Source organism: Notolepis coatsorum (genome assembly GCF_963971535.1).
Source record: "Notolepis coatsorum genome assembly, chromosome: 7".
Classification (NCBI taxonomy): Eukaryota; Metazoa; Chordata; class Actinopteri; order Aulopiformes; family Paralepididae; genus Notolepis; species Notolepis coatsorum.
Window position 1 is genome coordinate 134,669,407 of NC_140171.1, and position 18,967 is coordinate 134,688,373.

The 18,967-nt window shown below is 41.3% G+C and overlaps 1 protein-coding gene across 1 annotated transcript in view; it reads right to left on the minus strand.

The window, feature by feature from the left end:
• The window catches only part of frg1 (FSHD region gene 1), a 51,797-nt gene extending 34,031 nt beyond the window's left edge, over positions 1 to 17,766 (minus strand). Inside the window, exons 1-4 of the mRNA XM_084317998.1 lie at positions 17,630 to 17,766; positions 17,292 to 17,356; positions 14,600 to 14,722; positions 3,095 to 3,152 (exon numbers count right to left, since the gene is read on the minus strand). Coding sequence (XP_084174124.1) covers positions 3,095 to 3,152; positions 14,600 to 14,722; positions 17,292 to 17,356; positions 17,630 to 17,688 — 305 coding nt within the window. The 5' untranslated portion in view covers positions 17,689 to 17,766. The remainder of the gene's footprint in view (positions 1 to 3,094; positions 3,153 to 14,599; positions 14,723 to 17,291; positions 17,357 to 17,629) is intronic.
• Positions 17,767 to 18,967: the final 1,201 nt, after the last annotated feature.

Below are 18,967 nucleotides of genomic sequence, written 5' to 3' on the forward strand. Positions count from 1 at the left end.
TAGCCTGCAGTAGGTAGATTTAGCTTTGCAGAGTCTCAAAATGAGAAATGTAAAGAACCGTCATCAGCACTAAAGCTCAGACCACTTATAGATTTCTCGATAACTGTGTGAAATCGATAAGTGGCGTCACTTGTACAAAAAAAATGCATGTGTACAAACATTTATATATATTTAAATAGTTTTCTTTAAAAAAAAAAAAAATTATTTAACGTTAGTTCGTGTGTGTGTCGTGGGCCAACTACAGCATTGCAAAAACTACAGTGAGTGCATGTGACACACACACACAAACTAACTTTAAGAAAAAAGTATTTTAAACGTATTAACACTTTCGGGGCCATTCACGTATATATACGTTATTGGGCGCCAGTGGTTAACGGCCAAAAACGTATAAATGCGCTTTTGGATCGTTTTCCCTTTTTTTCAATTTGAATATCCTATTCAATGTCAGGGACCTGTATGTTGCCGTTAACACATTGGGTGCCATGCAGTATGCCCATCTTTACCACTCTCTACCAGTGCTGTAACCCTATGGAGTGGCTCACCTTCTTTGCAGGACTATAACTTTTTAAATATTATAGCTATATCGACATTACTATGGCCCATTCAACATCGGGCATCTATCGTTCCGGATGTGGGAACGTTATATTTTTCCATTCATACATTGTCGTGTTAGTACCGTCGAGAATATAAGTATGTTTTTAGACTGTATAGCAATCATTTCTAGAATGCGCGCTATAGGCCCCGACGCGTATTATACATTATCGATTGGCGTTTCGTCCCTATACGCGCTATATTAAAAATGTCAAATGCATATGATCGCTATACATTATGCTCCATCATGCGTGAAGGAAAGGGGGGGGGTCGTTTATGATTCCTTGATTGTCAGTAACGGCTTTCTTTAGTAAGACACCATATGTCGATTGGATAGATTGCAATGAAATAAATAGACAATCGAGCTGGAAATAACGTTAGAGTCCTCTTACCTCTGGCCGATGCGTCTGGAGATTTTTTTCTTCCAATTATTTGATGTTGATCTGCTAAATCCATTTTCCGTTTGTATGACGCAATAAACGCCAAAAGCATATTGATTCTTGCGTCTCTAAAGAATCCCATGCACTCGAGGTGTGTATATTGATCCACGTTACAAGATATCTCTGGCGGAGCTTTTTCCCCGATGCACAGAGCGTCACTTCCGGTTTAGAGTGGAGTGTAACTCGCCCGAAATCCACCAGGCGGCGGTATTGAGGCGTTGCAATATCAGACAGGGTCCAGCTGGCTCCCGGAGGCTTCCTGGATGAATTATGAATGCCAATAGCGAATAAACGAAATAACGATCATAAAAACGAGTTTACACGTTGTTGGCACTCAACGCATGGCGGCCAATAACGAGTATACTCGTTATTGGCAATTAATGTGTTAAAAGGCATACTGGGACATACTGGCGCAGTACCGGCCAGATCCTGCTACTAGGCAGTATAGAGAGTGCAGTAAACCCGGTTCCAGACCGGGTGCTACCTTTAAACCGCTCCGGGCGCTCTTTTCTAGTAATGGGAAACCTAGGGCTTCACTCGATCGCATTGAATCGTTTTCGGGAACCCCGATCCATATGTTGTGGTGGGTTATGTCGTGGACCAGATGGGCGCATAGGATGGACCAGATGGCGATCAAATAATTGGAATATTGTTTTTGGAATACCACCGACCACAGGTAAGGACAATCTGACGTCAATTTCAGCTTGATCGTGCATGGTTTTCATACCCATCCCCCTGATCGGCGTGTGTTGTGGTAATAACGAATGCCGTTATTGGCAATCAATTAATCAGAAACGACCCCCCCCCCCCCCCCTTTCATGCATTCATGATGAAACATAATACCTATCATATGCATTTGATTTGAAAATAATAGCGTGTCCAGGGACGAAACGCCAATGGTTTTAGTAGAATTCACGTTGCGCCCTATAGCCAGCCTCCCAGGAATTAGCCCGGATCATTCCGAAATTATACTCATATTCACCACGGAATAACGCGTGAACGTATTCATGAAAAAAAATTATTCTTTTTTGCATCTTGAACGGAAGATAGTTACTGTCATATATTGTATCCATAGCTATAATATAAAATATAGATTTAGCTCTACAAACAACGTGACGCACAGTGAAACTATGTAATAAAAACCTGGCCGTGCTATAGCTAGATGGGGAAATTGAATGGCCCCGAATGTGTTAAGAAAATATATATATTTTACATGTGTAAACTATTATTATTATTATAATTAAAAAAAAAATATATATAATTTTGTCCCGATTTATCGATTCTTCCAAATGGCATATTGTCTCAGCCTTAATCACCACATTGACAATCAGCAACAATCTTCTATGGCACAGGGCGGCTAAGTGGCGCAGTGGGCAAGGCGCTCGCCACTAACGCAGGAGATGCTGGGTTAGAGCCCAGCTCTCGGCGTTGCTTCCGGCTTGGCTGGTCGTTCATACTAATACAATTGGCAGTATTAGGGGGTGGGAAAGCCGGTGGGTGGGGATCGGACGTTGTGGACAGCGACTCCTACAGGTCGGTTGGTGCGCCTGTACAGCAGAATCAGGAAGCAACGGGGGCAGCGTGAGCCTCCCACGCGTTACTCCTCGCCGCTGAGAGATCGTGCTGTACAGGTGAAGAGATGCGACAGCTGGCTCCTCGTGTACCGGAGGGGACACGTGATGCAAGGCTTGGTCCACATTGCAGCCGACCAGTGGGAGGCATGGTCTAACAACGTTCGAGACAGGGGAGGGTAGAATTGGACAATACGAAATTGGTAGATCAAAAAAAAAAAAAAGTAGATCAAAAAAATTCTTCTATGGCACACAGTAAGCCTCTTTCTCCCAGCGAAAAAAAAGCCTCTTGAGAAAACATATAACCATACGACACCACGGGTCTCCACTGAAACTGAAAGTTACATTCAAATATGGCAGTAGCATTTCCTCTATGCAGGCAAGAACATAAATTGTACATAAATTGCAGAAGAGGATCCTTTAATCTTTTCATGAAGAACAGGAAGTGAATATGACAGGTCCCTTGCCTTGGTTCTCTCCAGGGTTACCCACCTTGAGTCTGACAGTCTGATAGCAGTGAACTGCTCTGGAGGGTCTGGTCCTTCATCCTCTGAAAAACATCACACATTGGTTCCCTTTTAGCAACACAAATCAGGGCTTGATATTATAACCAGCTGAGGCTGCAGGTGCCAATAAGCCACCATTTGTTTTTAAAACGAAGAACTGGATTGAAGGAACTGCCATGAAAAAATGGTTTATTATCACTTCCAACATGATGGGGGAGGATTGCTACTGGCTGAAGCAGCGTTCTTTTTGTGCCACACCGATGTGAACCCAGAACCATATTCCAGCAACCAGGCCCGTGCAGAGGGGGGGGGGGGGGGGGGCTTTGGGTGCCCAAGCACTTGCCCATGTGCCCCTTGATGACCAAAGTGCCCTTTTTTGGAAAGGCTTTTTTATTTAATTAATTGTTTTTATTTATTATTATTATTATTATTATTATACATCTTTTTGTAAAGAGCAATGCCCATGATCCTCATCAAGAATAATTTAAATAATATTATGAATAAAAATAAATATTTGAATGCCTGTCTGTCTGTCTGAGGTGCGTGGTTTTCTGTTATGTTGCGTCGCCCTCCCTCTTGGAATGACGGGCCCATTAGCCAATAGAAATCTATAATACATTAATGAATCCCAAACTATTCTAAGGCATAATCATATAGTATGATGCAGTTTGTTGTAAGATTCCGTGTTACATTCTCTGAATATTGGTTGCTAATGCTATGGTTTGGCTGGTTACGTTACACTGTTGTTGGTGTTCTAACATATTGATGCATGCCTTTTTTACATTTGAGCACCTGCCCCTCTAAAGGTCTCTGCACGGCCCTGCCAGCAACTGATCAGCTGTCTGTGCAAATGCTTTTAGTATTTGATGTATTATGGTCATTTTAACACAGCGACGTGTCGTTTTGAAGCACAAAAAATATGCAGTTTTCTCTCCGCAGATTTATCTTGGAGACGCGGCCTCATGTTTTACTAATATGTTCTGATAATGAATAATAACCCGTGACCTCAGGCTATGGTTTCTGCGGTGCGACAGAAACACACCCACCGTGGAAGCTGTAGTGGCTGGAGGGACACTAAAGCAGATTTATTCTGCCCGTAATCCCACACAGCACACACACATATCACAAAACTACAAACAGTCTTGTGCAAATTAATTTGGTTTGAGAGTTATCGAGTGATGAAGTAGGAATGTGTGACGTCACGTATTCCAGTAAGTATCAAATATAGCTCAGTGAAATGAGGCAAAGGTATCGGGACCATAGTGAGTGATTAACAGCTCGTAGAAAGCCATATACAAAAGGCCTTGATTTATTTAGTTTAGTCATTTCAGTGAGCTGTATTTAATACTTACTGGAATATGTGACATAATAATGACATCACACATTCCAACGCTGAATAAATCTCGAAACCAATTGAATATGTACTGAATATGTGCAACAGACTGTAGTTTTGGTATATGTGATTATGGGCATAATAAAGTGTTCAGTTTTACACTGTTTTAAAGTGTGTTCCTTTAAAGCCGTGAGATCTAGAAAGCAGACTTTGTACTCTTTGTCTCAATGCTTTATTCTAAGGTCAGGTCTGACTTTATCATAATATAGCAACGCTGGATTCTGGGACAGGGTCCTTTTTGGTGAAAAAATAAATCTTGGTCTGGTTTCTTGTGCACCATATATCGTCTTGTCCAGGGAGACCAGAAACAGGAAGACGTACGTTATGAACAGGCAGGGGTGTAAAAAGTACCCAGAAATTATACGAAAGTATGGGTACCGTCTCAAAATCGTACTCAAGTAAAAGTCAGAGTATCTGGCTAAAAACACACTTGAGTAAAGTCAAAAAGTTTCTACTTTTAAATGTACTCAAGTAAAAGTAAAAAAAAAATTCTGACTGTATTCTTCTGATGGTGTTCTGCAGGTGTTTAATCAAAGATCCCCTGCTTTCTAGTCTTGCACAAGGACCAATCAGCATGGGTATGGGCGGGTTAATTTTCCATTGATGGGGATTTGATTGGCTGATTTAAAATAAAGTGTGGCCGCAGGATTAATAACGTTAACGTTAGTTCGGCCAGAGAAACAAATATACTAATTAAAATGGTTGGACCTGCGAGATTTGTACTTTGTAGGTCTGCATTTAAAATTTAAGGAGTAAAAAGTATGTTTTTTTTCTCTGAAATGTAATTGAGTAAAAGTACAAGTATAGTAAAAGTACAAGTATACAAACCTAATAATACTGGAGTAAAGTACAAATCCCAAAGACAGTACTTAAGTATTGTAACGAAGTACAATTACTCAAGTACTTTACACCCCTGTGAACAGGTTAATAAAACAGAGGTGAAATATAACTGCCTCTGGTGAACCTTTGAGTTGTTTTAAGTTCTCTCTGACCCAGCAGTTCAACAGGAAGACTCTTTCTTCCTTCTAAGCGGCTAAATTATCCACAGAACGGTGCCTGTACAGACAATCCCCTGAAAGGAAATAAATCTCTCTTTCTTATAATGCAAAGCGTATTCCTCTTTCATCTCCTAGAAACCAGCTTATGTGCATGCAGAGGGCAAGGACCCACAAAAGGGAATTGGGATGTTTCAATCACCAAGAGTTTTTTTTTTATATGGTTCCTCTTCAAATGTGAGCTGAATGAATTGTGAGTGGTGTCTGTTTCTATGGCAGCCTATTTCAATGAGCATCTCTCAACCTAAAAAGGCAGAAGTGTGTGAAAACCGATTTTGCCATGCGCTTCAGTCAATCAACCATTCTGCATTTGAGGGTGAGTCACACCAGCAGGAAAGAGCGAACAATTTCTCCACCACGTCGGCCAGCATGGTGTTGAATTAGCCATTTGTGATCACCTCTTCCTCTCTCTTCCTCTCGGTGTCGAGACTGAAAACAACTGTTCTCCTGTCTGCATCTTACCTCTACAACTATATAGGTTAAAGTAATGTCTGCATCGTACCTGTACAACTATATAGGTTAAAGCAAGCGATACCGGAGTCTTAAGGCGAGCACAGAAAGACTCAGAAGAAGCTTCTATCCCCAGGCCATCAGGCTGCTCAACGAACAATAAACACTATGCAACAACCATCAAATGCACACACATCCACACGCACACACTCACTTTAAACAAACAACTCACTGCAGCACCCACTTTACACACTTTAGAACACCTAAACACACTTTACACTTTATATTTATTGGTAAAGGATTTGCACTACAACTCGTACACCTTACTGTAAATTGTACCTAAATTGTACCTCATCCCATTTCTGCTCTGCACTATATAGTATTGTATATTAGTACATTGCATAGTATATTGTATATTGTATGGTAACTCAGTTAGTTCTATTCTGCATCGAACATTGTACATATGTCTATACTGAACACTGTGACCTCTATTTTTACTTCTATTTTACATGCTATACTATTGTATTTCATACTTATCTTGTCTAACACAGTCTCTGGAGCGAAACAGTAAGAAGCATTTTGTATAAAAGTATTCTGTACTTCTGTATGACAACTATTAAAGAAACTTGAACTTGAACTAAAGTAATGTCACATCTTTACCATTTCTCCATTTCTGCCTTGCACTGTATAGTATTGTATATTAGTACACTGCACAGTATTGTATGGTAACTACGTCTATTCTGCATCGAACATTGTACATATGTCTAAACTGAACACTGTGACCTCTTTTTTTTACTTCTAATTTTACTATGTTTTTATTTCATACTTATCTTGTCTTGCACAGTCTCTGGAGCGCAACAGTAAGAAGCATTTTGTACAAAAGTATTCTGTACTTCTGTATGACAACTATTAAAGAAACTTGAAACTTGAACTTGAAACATTGTACCTGTACAACTATATAGGTTAAACTGATGTCACATCTTACCTGTACAACTATATAGGTTAAAGTAATGTCACATCTTACCTGTACAACTATATAGGTTAAAGTAATGTCACATCTTACCTGTACAACTATATAGGTTAAATTAATGTCACATCTTACCTGTGCAATTGTATAGGTTAAAGTAATGTCACATCTTAGCTTTACAACAATATAGCTTAAAGTAATGTCACATCTTACCTGTGCAACTGTATAGGTTAACATGATATCACACCACTTTTACACGTTTTTATGTGTCTATATGTTATGTATATGGGAAAGAGAAAAAAAAGAAAAGAAAGGAACGAGAAAAAAGTTAAAGCAACACAGTGCACAGAGCTCCCCGTTTGGTACGATGCTGTGTTTGCATTATAATCCTGCTCTGCAGTTTTCCTCCAGGTAAATGGTCCCATTGTCTACCTCTGTATACGCTCCTGAGCAGGGGATTCATCCCCATAATATTCAATAACATGCTTGAAGAGCCAGGGAATAGATTAACAGCTGTTGTGTTCAGGGAGCCATTTCAGCTTCTACTACAATACATTACCCCAGCGAGCAGTGCAGAAATGAGTCCCTAATAGATTCTGGAACGGTATAGGCCTAGAAGTTCCAAGGATTGAACTAGAATGTGATTTCAAATTAGATTCCTTTATCGTCACTTATTTCAGTACTTTACAGCAAGAACAGTGAAATTCTATTTATTGTGGTCCCTCGACCATAGCAGCTTCTATCTTAGTAATAAGATATTCTTAATAATAAAATAAGATAAAAATACAATAAATTTAGCATAGAATAAAATAAGATGACTAAAATAAAGATTACTATACAGTTATACAGTTCTAAAAGTGTACTATATACATTTTAAATAACAAAGATGGCTATGTACAGTTCCAAAAAAAAGTAAGTGTGTAATGAGTAATGTGCAAAATCAGAAGAGTCGGAAGAGCAGCAGCAAATATAGTAGAGCGCCAGCAGCAAATCTATATAGTGTCCGCCTTCGCTTACCGTCTTCTCCAGAGTCAGACAAGGAAGATAGATACTCCTTTTCTCTCCGTGCGTTCAGTAGAAAAGCTAGCCTAGCTTAGCACGACACATGCTGACATCAACACATATCACAACCCAGGGCTGTACGCTAAGCTTTTTCACTAGGGGCACACTTGCCCCTAAATGAGAAATTTAGGGGCAAAGAATATTTTTTAGGGGCACATTTTAAAATAACTATTTTACCATTATAGTGCAAAAAAAATATGTTCCTCCTGCCTCATTACTGTGGTCCTTTTATTTAACATTTAAGTGCGTTTGTTTTCAGGTTTGTATCTTTTATAATGAACCAACTGAGAAAGTGTGTAAATCACTAATAGAACAAAAACAACAAACTGTGTGTGTGTGCGCGCGCTTGTGTAGTGCTCCTTGAATGAGATCACCACAACACACACACACACCATTGCATTAATCAGGACAACAAGAAACTCTGCATACCTTTGTTTCACAATGAAAAGTGCTTTATAAATAAAATGAAATTATTATTGTAAATAACCCCATGAAAGGTTTATTATTTGTATGGGTAATTACCCTCTTCATATTTGTGATGTTACTGGTGTGCCTAAAGTGATCAATGTGTTGGGCCGTTTATAGAGATCTGACTATGCCATGTTTATGTATATCCGGGACTTTTTTTTATGAGAATTGAGAGGCCTACTACGGTATTTGTAATTTTGTATATCATGTGACCTTTATTTTGAAAACAGTGTTGCGATGCAACCTTGTTTACATTTGCGCTTTTGACAGTGAAATGTTCAGTTCAACTTAGCTTGAAGGAAAGACTAATCAAAAAGGTTAAATTGACCCGTATGAGGCTCTTACGGTGGGACTTTGATTGTTTATAGAAGAGGAATGTAATACTATGCAGAACGAGAAATAAACAGTGATTTTACCAGCAGTAAGTTGCAAGCCACTTTCATACGGGGAACCATGACAATTATTAGTATTATCTTACTTGCATATTGTCTCATTATTAGATAGATAGGTTGATACTTTATTGATCCCGGGAGGGAAATTTAAGTAGACCGTATTTAAGTATTGAAAAACGTCCTGTGGGCCACTCACCTAATACATGGCTGAATGTTACAAGTGTCCGTGTCCCCGTCATTGTAATCATCACTGCCAGATCAGACTTAATTTAATCGGCTATGGTCTCTTATCATCTCTCCACATCGGACGTGGTTGTCATAAGATGGACTGATATCTGCTCCGTTGTTCTTGCAGAGCAAAATTAGCGGCTTAAACTTATTGAAAGGAAGTTCTTCTTTGACGATGCAACATTCAGTTTCGTTTAGATTGTTCGCTAGGAACTATGGGATTTGGTGTTGGATGTATGGACGCTACGCAGGCGGGACATGGTATTTAATCGCACGATAGACTACAACTACCAAGTTGCGTGGCCCAGATTCACTCCACACGCAAATCTTTTTTTCCACACAGGCTATCGCAGTAAGTTCATTCGTCGCCGACATAGCACCGGCGTGACATTATGTCGCACTGTACAGCCCTGGTTGTAGGCTAATGTTTTTAAAAAAAAATTATCCAATTTGTATGGATTAATTTAGGAGTGAAATGCGAATAAAGGGTTGAAATCACTACTCGTAAGGTTGCCCCCAAATATTATTTTCCACTCGCACTGGCCAAATTAACACTTTGACTGCCACTCACGGCTAATCTCGGGTTTACGATAGTTACGTTGAAAGCCACTCACGAGATTTCTCGGATTTTTTTTTTTTTTTTTTGCAATCTGAAATCATATTGCCTCACGCGAGCCTACCCTAGCCTACCCAAGGGCCGCCGGCGATCAGATGTGAAAAAAGCGCCCCCTATCGTCTCCCAGATGGTAAATGGAATGGACTCAATGAAAATGGATGGGGGGAAAAAAATACTCCAGTCCACATTTTCCAGTCCACTGATGCAGCCGGGGTTACCAGAGTTCATTCTGGATCCTCTGAGCCCTGCTGATCATGAGTTCTAATGAGTTAGATCTATACACTTGTGGATTTTTTCGAATGGTGATCAGGAATTGGAATATACCATTTGGATACCATCTGATGTCAGGTAAGGAATCTATGTTATCAGTGTTAGGATAATCAGACTCGTTTTCGAGGAGATATAAGCTTTTTTCTGATATGTGCTCTATCGGTTTCACTGTAAAATCCATGAGGAAATGAAAACGGCTATTATCAGTGCGCGCCTCGAACGTGCGTGCGCACACGTATACTATTGATCATCTAGCGTTTATTTGAAAACGATTCATAAATAGGCCGACAAATATCAACGTTCTGGAATATTCCAGTAAAAGGAGATTATCACAGAATGGGCTGTTTTTCACCTGAAAACGGGCGCTTTTCAAAATGCTCTCAAACGGAAATGAAGCGATTAAAAACCAATCTGCCTTGACAACACTGACTGGAAAATAATTCTTTGATAAGCGACGGGCAGATTAGACACATAGCCATAATTTAAAACATAGATTAGGCGATATTAACGTTAACATTGGCGCCGATGGTGGCATTCAAGCACTAAGTCGTGCGCCCCCTGGTGGCACTGAAAGTGTTAAGGGGCAATTTGCGATCATCTCGTTGCAGTGTACAGCCCTGATCACAACCTTGTGTTAACATTCTCCAAAACCATTACTAATGCCAAAGCTTCTTTCTTTCACCATAGGATCGAGGCCTCTGCCAAGAACCTCGCAAACTGCATGGCATGCTACCATGTCCTCCGTCCTCACCCCCCCCTCCTCCCTCATCTTTCTCTGCCGAAGACTTTGCGATCTTCTTTGAGGAAAAAGTGGAGAACATCCGCAGCTCCTTCTCCCAACCCATTCCAAATACTGAATTGAGAACCTCATCCTTCACTCTGTCATCTTTCTCTCCCATTACAGAAGCAGAGACCCTGACACTGGTAACGTTGAACCGTCCCGACTACATGCCAGCTGGACCAGCTACCCTCCCCACTCCTCCAGACCATAGCACCGGACATCCTCCCATTCCTAACTGCAACCATCAACTCCTCACTCAACTCGGGGGTGGCTGGGCGATATGGCCTAAATATGATATCACGATATTTTCTGACCTTTCGGCGATACACGATACGCATCACGATGTTTTTCTTTTTTTCCCCAAACAATTCATTATGAGGCTTACCAAGACAGTATTTGAGTTTGCAAGCTAACATTAAAGACAAAATAAAATACCCATGCATTTAGCATTTTTATATTATATATTAGATTTAGATTATTGGATTATTAGATTATATATTGCATATATTTAGCAATGAGATATTATATGATTTAGATATGAAATATGATGAATTGAAAATGGGGGACCCTGATGTAAACAAGACGAAAGTCTTTCGCTGGTCTGCATCCCCTTAACAATTGTATGTATTGAGCTGTACTGTACCCATTCTGCAATATGTTAATAAAGTTTTAAATCAATCAATAGGATTTTAGCATTTTTATGAAACTACTGTATATTTGTATGTCTCTAAATGTTTTGATGAATTGAAAATGGAGGACCCTTATGTAAAAAAGCCGAAAGTCTTTTTCTGGTCTTCATCCTCCAGTCCACTGTTGTTGTATTGAGCTGTACTGTATTGTACCCATTCTGCAATCGTTAATAACGTTTTCATTCATCAATCATTCGCTTGTACCCGCCCTGCTGTTCTTAGCACCAATCGGCAAGCAGCGCTATTCTTTTTTTACTTCCTGAATGCCCTCCTTGATTTTAACGAGAGCTCAGCTCAACGACAACAACAACAGCTCACCGCAGCCGACGAGTGATTACTAGCGCACCGCAGCATGACAACGAGGCATAATGATTTTACTGCAACAAATGTTATAATAAAAGCCTTTCCATACATCTGTCTGATTGAAAACTTTATTAACAGACCGCAGAATGGGCACGCACAACTCGGCACGGACTGAGATATGAACAGTAACGCTTGCTATCTATGTCGTCATCGGACGTTGCTATGTTTGGGTAAATACGCTGATGTGTAACTATATAACGTGTAACTATATAATGTTGATGCCACAAAACGAATGCCTTTGTTAATCATAAGTACTAACTAACTTTGATGCAGTAGTGTGTGTGTGGGAGCGGCGTTGTTCAAAAGTTTGAACGGGGTGGACCAGATTGACGCGACACAATCCTCTTGGGCAAAACATCACGATATCCACGATACGTTAAAAAAGTGTATCGTTAATGAACTGTACCCGATATTTATATAATATCGTCATATCGCCCAGCCCTACACTCCCTAAAACAAGCCAGAGTCACACCGCTCATAAAAAAACCAACCCTGAACCCCACCGTCATAGGCAACTATCGTCCTGTCTCTCTTCTCTCCTTCGTCCTGTCTCTCTTCTCTCCTTCCTTTCTAAAACACTTGAACGTGCTGTATCCAACCAACTTACTGCTTATCTCTTACAGAATGACCTCCTAATCAGTCAGGCTTCCGGACTGGCCACTCCACAGAAACAGCCCTCATTGCGGTCACAGAGGCACTTCACTTAGCAAAAACGAAAGGCTTTGTCCTGATTCTCCTAGATCTATCTGCAGCCTTCGACACAGTCAACCATCAGATCTTCCTCGCAGCCCTAGCAGGAATGGTAGTGGCTGACCACTCCTACCAAGTGGTCCTAGGACCCCTTCTCTTCTCCCTCTACACTAAATCACTGGGTAACATTATCACGTCTCATGCCTTCTCGTATCATTGTTATGCCGATGATACTCAACTCTTCCTCTCCTTCCTTCCCTCCCTCAGATATCCACGTCTCTAAGCGGATCTCGGCCTGTCTGTCCAACATCTCCGCCTGGATGACGACCAAGTGACCAACCACCTCAAACTGAACCTAAGCTAAACAGAATTGCTCCACCTGCCAGCCAAATCCTCCCCCCTGACCGACCTTTCCATCACAGTCGAGAATGCAGCTGTGACCGCGTCCCCGAACGCCAAGAACCTTGGTGTTGTCCTCGACGACCAGTTGAACTTCTCTGCTCAGATCGCAGCGACAAGAGCAACATCAGAAGGATCCGCCCCTTCCTGACAAAAGAAGCCACCCAACTCCTCGTCATCTCCTGCCTCGACTACTGCAACGCACTGCTTGCTGGCCTCCTGGCCACTGCCACCAAGCCTCTTCAACTCATTCAGAACGCAGCGGCCCGCCTGATCTCAAACCTACTGAAGTCGGCCCATGTCACCCCACTTCTTAGGGACCTGCACTGGCTCCCCATTGCTGCACGAATCCGCTTTAAGGCCCTCAACCTGGCATACCGTGCGGCAAAGGGAACCGCTCCCGCCTACCTCCGGTCAATGGTCTCTAACTACACACCCTCAAGACCCCTACGCTCTGCATCTTCTGGCCGTCTCAGACCCACTCCTATCCGAGCTCTGGGAGGGTCATCAAGGAGAAGCCGCCTATTCTCAGTCCTTGCCCCACAATGGTGGAATGAACTACCCACTCCAGTTAGGACAGCCGAAACCCGTCCAATCTTTCGCTGTCGACTAAAGACTCACTTCTTCAACCATTATCTGAAATATAAATTTGTTTTTCTTTTTAAAGTCTAACCCTAACTAACCTTATTGCCATGCACTTGTCCTAATAAACTAACCTACACTGTAGCAGTCAACACTTTGATGAACATTGTTACTCAGCTAATAGAGTTGTACCCTTCCTGATGACTTGTCGTACAGAACTGTAAGTCGCTTTGGATAAAAGCGTCAGCTAAATTACTAAATGTAAATGTAAATGAATGGAAGCGAATGGGTAGCAACTAGCCTAGCTTAAAACTCCAGGATAGGGGTTAGTTGGCCGACGCCAGAAGAAGCAATTATCACATACTTTAAATTTTTTCATCCACACTAATGGATGGACACTAAAGTATGCCTTCCACTTTACCAGACTAACCACACCGGTGGAACATGACATCCAATACAGCTCTACCTGTCCCTTCTCCCCTTGGACACCTTGAGGTTTCTTCCATTGTCTATTAGAATCCATTAACTCACAAAATTACCAGCCTCATTTTGTTCAGACCATAATGCAGGATTTTCTGGTCCAAGACAAATCTTGATCAGTTGCACGCTGTGCTTACTGGCATTTAAAAAATAAAATCTGTATTAGAAAAAAAAGACATTTTACATAGTCCTCTAGGACTATAACAAGTGATAATCTTCTTTAATCTTCTTCCCTTGGCGTATGGATTATGAGAATATGTCTAATTTTAGCATCACCATTTCAAAGTGGTTTGTTTTGAATGAGCTCTGGTAGCACTATCTGAATTGTTGCGTTTCTGCTTGTGATAATGTGCAACGTTTGTTGTTATAGCGCCATCATCTGGCCAAATGGCAACATTATGCAACACTGCACTCCCCTGGGTCCTCACCTGCAGAGCATGAAGCCAATCTGAAGCAGTTCTCATGATAGAAGATAGAAGACAGACATGCACGCAGACAAGAGATTCCTTCCTTTATAGTTAGATAATAAAGCTGCTGTGCAAACATATAAAATTGCACTCTGCGTCCATAATGAATGTCTAAAAATCATTAATTATGTCCCCTCACCGTTGTGCGGAGGTCCAACTGTGAAGAGGCCACTATCCAGGGCATGGATGTAGGAGTTGTCCTGCATCTCTAGAGCAACCGTTCCAGTGATTTCTCCAAAGCTGGCAACACACCACCAACCACCTGAAGAGGGGAAATGATCATTAAGGGAAGACTGTCAGCAGGTTTTAAACTGTGGATGCCAAACAGAGAAGATAAAGACGACTTTAAACTAAACAGTAATCCAGAACTATTTTATTGCACACTATTTTATATGTCTGCACTTCATGTCTATTCTATTCTACTGCTTTTTATTATTGTCTATTTTTTAAACTGAATCAAGTTGTTGGGACTATTGAGTTTAAATTAAGAGTTTTGGGTTCCGTTTTCATTTAGAATTTGGTGAGTGATAAAACAATGTAACACATCAAGAGGTAGATTTGATCTTTAGAGTGGGTGCTTATTTTCGGAGATTGTCGATGGCTCTTCTATGCACCTCTGTATATACAGTTAATTGCTATACAAAGCTGCTGTTGTGGCTCAGTAGATCAAGGAATGGTAACTGCAAAGTTTTACCTTCATAAAAGCATGCTATATTTGCCCGTAAAATAGCATTTATAATCCGACAGGCAGCCTAACTTAGAGGATTTTGACAATCCTCTAACTTTAGTTAAAAGAATGTCTCACTCCCAGGCTCCTAACAGTATTGTGTTGTGTTGAGTCTCTCTCACCAGTAAAACTGCTACCTTGCATGTGGAATAGGGCTGCAATGTGGTCTCGTCTTCTTTAGTATTATTTTTCATATCCACTAGATGGGAGATCGGTAGGATTAAAGCACTGATATTCAGGATCTAGTCATCTTGAAAAGTCTGGGTGATCCTATCCTGAATTGCTTTGAAATACCGGGACAAAATCTGTCCGAGTCGTCTGATCCTGGATCACAAAAAATGGGACTTCAAAAGCTTATCGGATCCGATTGAGATGAAACGTTTTGAACTACTGGGCCCAGGTGTTGACAATGCCAATGTTACATACCCTACCACATGGCCCCCAATGGCCACCACAATCCAACATGTCCATAGCTAGGCAGCGAGAGCCAGCATATCACCAGGGTTATCAAGTGGGCACCTCCCTTCACTTGTGTTTCATCAAGTCAGGCCCACAATACCTCTGGAAGACTCAGCAGTTCCCAGAACCACCTCCCTCCATGCTAGTTTCCACTTTTCCATGATATCCACACGCTATACCTCCCTATGTTATCCTATGTCAACAATAGAACAATTACTAATACCAATATCACGCCTGAAACAGAAACAGACAAGAATACTGTTACCCTTTGTTTACTTTGGCCCCCAGCTGACATTATTTCTCCTCAAACTCCGCCCATGAATCCCCAACTCTCCCAATAATGATAAAGCCGATCGTGCTATAAATCCTCTGCATCCTACTTCCACTGGACAAACCTTAGCTTTCCATCCTCACTATTCAGTTCCTGCTGCAAAGTCTGCATATCTAAGCTTTTTTCTTTCATACGCCTCCTCCACTGAATCCTCCCAAGGCACAGTCAATTCTATAAAATAAACTAACCGCCGACTACGAGACCATAATACTAGGTCAGGCCTCAAGTTAGTGCCAACTATTTCTGGTGGAACAACCAGTTTTCCTCCTAAATCTACCTGCATTTCCCAATCAGTAGCTCCATTTAGGTGGCCTGACTCATGTCTGCCTAAAAACCTACCTCCTCTACATTTCTCTCCCTCACGGACAAATTTAATGGCTGCATCCTCCATCCGATTACATCCTGAATTCACCTGTACTCTTCTACTTTCAATTCCTGCCGCTAAGCTCTTAAAAACTTGGTTATGTCTCCATGTATACCGTCCTTGAGAAAGACTAGTCTTACAGCCCGACATAATATGCCTCAACGTTGCTGTCTCTGAACACAGTGGACGAGACAGGTCCCCATCTACCCACCTTGTTGCACATAACCTGCAATATATGTATGCCCAAGAGCTGCCTCTGCTTCCTGTACTGCCTGTCTTGGGTTCCATTTCCTCCCTCTAGTTGGATTTGGGACCAAATTAGTACTAATTACTGTATATTTGCTCTCTGATAGCAACAACTCTGTTCTCACCTTCACACACTTAAACTCCTCTGTTAGACTTGTTACTGGTAGCTGGAGAATGCCTTTCCCATACAACGGCACACTACTAATACACAGGAACTCCAGCCAGTGTATGAATTTAAACATGAATCCAATGTAAGAATTAACCAATCTCTCAAGCCTTTCTACCTTTGATATTGGTACTTCATATATTGACAATGGCCACATCAATTTAGGGAATAAACCAAACTGCAAACACCATAACTTCAAGTTGCCTGGAAGCCGTGACTTCTCTATCCCTCCTATCCCCTCTACAACGTATTTTGCGCCATCTGTTCACCATCATTCAACTCCTCATTATAACACCTACCCAAACTTTACACCATTATAGATGGAATTTCCTCCTCATCTACGTAAAACTTTCTCCCTACCATCTTCCCTCTGGTCAATGAAATGCTTCTCGACTTACTAGGTCATCGTTTAACTTCTCCAGTAATCCATTTGTACAAGACACTGTCCTGCTAATGCTCATGGGTGTTATTAAATATAGCTGATTTATTAACTGGACATCTAGCAAGGAATTACGTTTTTAGGCTATATAATACATACCAATAACATCAGGTTTTTCCTCCTCGTCGTCTTTCTTCTTCTTCTTATGTTTGTGTTTCTTTTTCCTGTCAAAAGATACAAACAGTGGCGTTATGTCAATAACCTATACCTAGAGTTGCCTGGAGGTTGCATGAGCAGCCTAAACATCACCATTGTACAAGTGAAAAGGTCTTGCTGGCAAAAGGAAAAGAAATAAGACAACTGAACTTTTCACACATGGCTAACGTTACCATGCTAGCTATGCTAATACGTAGCCATTAGCCAAGGGGGTGCGAAAGGACACTACTGTAACGTCAAGTAGAGCTTCAGTTAAATACACTGATTACAATATTACTTACCCTTTGTTCATACCTTTCAATACCAACTTTGTTGATTTTACGCGTGAATATTCAGCCATAATGTTCGTTAACTACTGCTAAGTGCTAGCAAAGAGGTTGGAGGCGAGCTAGCTAGCTAATGATACAAACAAGTAACAAATTAAGCAAGTACGGGAGCCGCAAAGGCACAAACAATCCAGAGCAGTGGTTCTCCGAGTAGGGTAAATCTGCAGTGCCGGGGAGCGTCTATGCCTTCTACAACGCTGTTCGGTTTCCGGGTTCCTCTGATTGGCCACTAAGCCCACGTGACCCTACGCTAGCACGCCCCCCTTATCGCCGCCAGTCGCCCGCGCATGCGCATGAGCCGCGACAAGCGCCTTCAATGACAGAGCTCTCATATTTGCGAATGCATAAACTATATCTTAAATTATTGCTCCAATGACTTGTTTTGTTTACATCAGGGTGAACGCTGTTGCATTCGCAAATATGAGAGCCAGCAATACGCAGCTCCAGTTAACCTAATTTATACCGTAATGAATCATTAAAAAAATATACCGTTAACTGGAATATGTTGTTTCTTTACACATATGTTGGATTATGACTGTAACCAATAAAAAATCGCTACTTTACATCAGGGTGAACGCTGTTAACGCTGCCACCACCCACTTCAATGACAGAGCTCTCATATTTGCGAATGCATAAACTATATCTTAAATTATGGCTATGTGTCTAATATGGCTGTCGCTTATCAATGACTTGTTTTGTTTACATCAGGGTGAACGCTGTTGCATTCGCAAATATGAGAGCTTTGTCAATTGATAAGCGACGTCCATATTAGACACATAGCCATAATTTAAGATATAGTTTATGCATTCGCAAATATGAGAGCTCTGTCATTGAAGTGGGTGGCTATTCTGATCATAGGTTTAACATTCTTGTTACTAAACTTGTTTTATGTATTTGTTATGTTTGTTTGGTGGATCAGCTCAATACATACAATTGTTAAGGGGATGCAGACCAGAGAAAGACTTTCGTCTTGTTTACATCAGGGTCCCCCATTTTCAATTCATCAATTCATCATAACATATATGACATACACGACATACAGATAGACAGTACTGCTACATCTATACATTTATGACGTACCAGATTTGCAAATACAGTACTGTTTGTGATACAAAAAGAGTCCAGAAAAGTGAGTATATACATTTGATGTAGAAACTGTACATTGGAGGAAGTTGGGTAGGTTGGGTGGGGTTGGGTGGGTGGGGGGGGGGGGGGACTGTACATTGGAGGTGGTTGGGTGGGTGGGGTGGGGGGGGGGGGGGGTTGGGTAGGAGGGGTGGGTGGGGGACACTG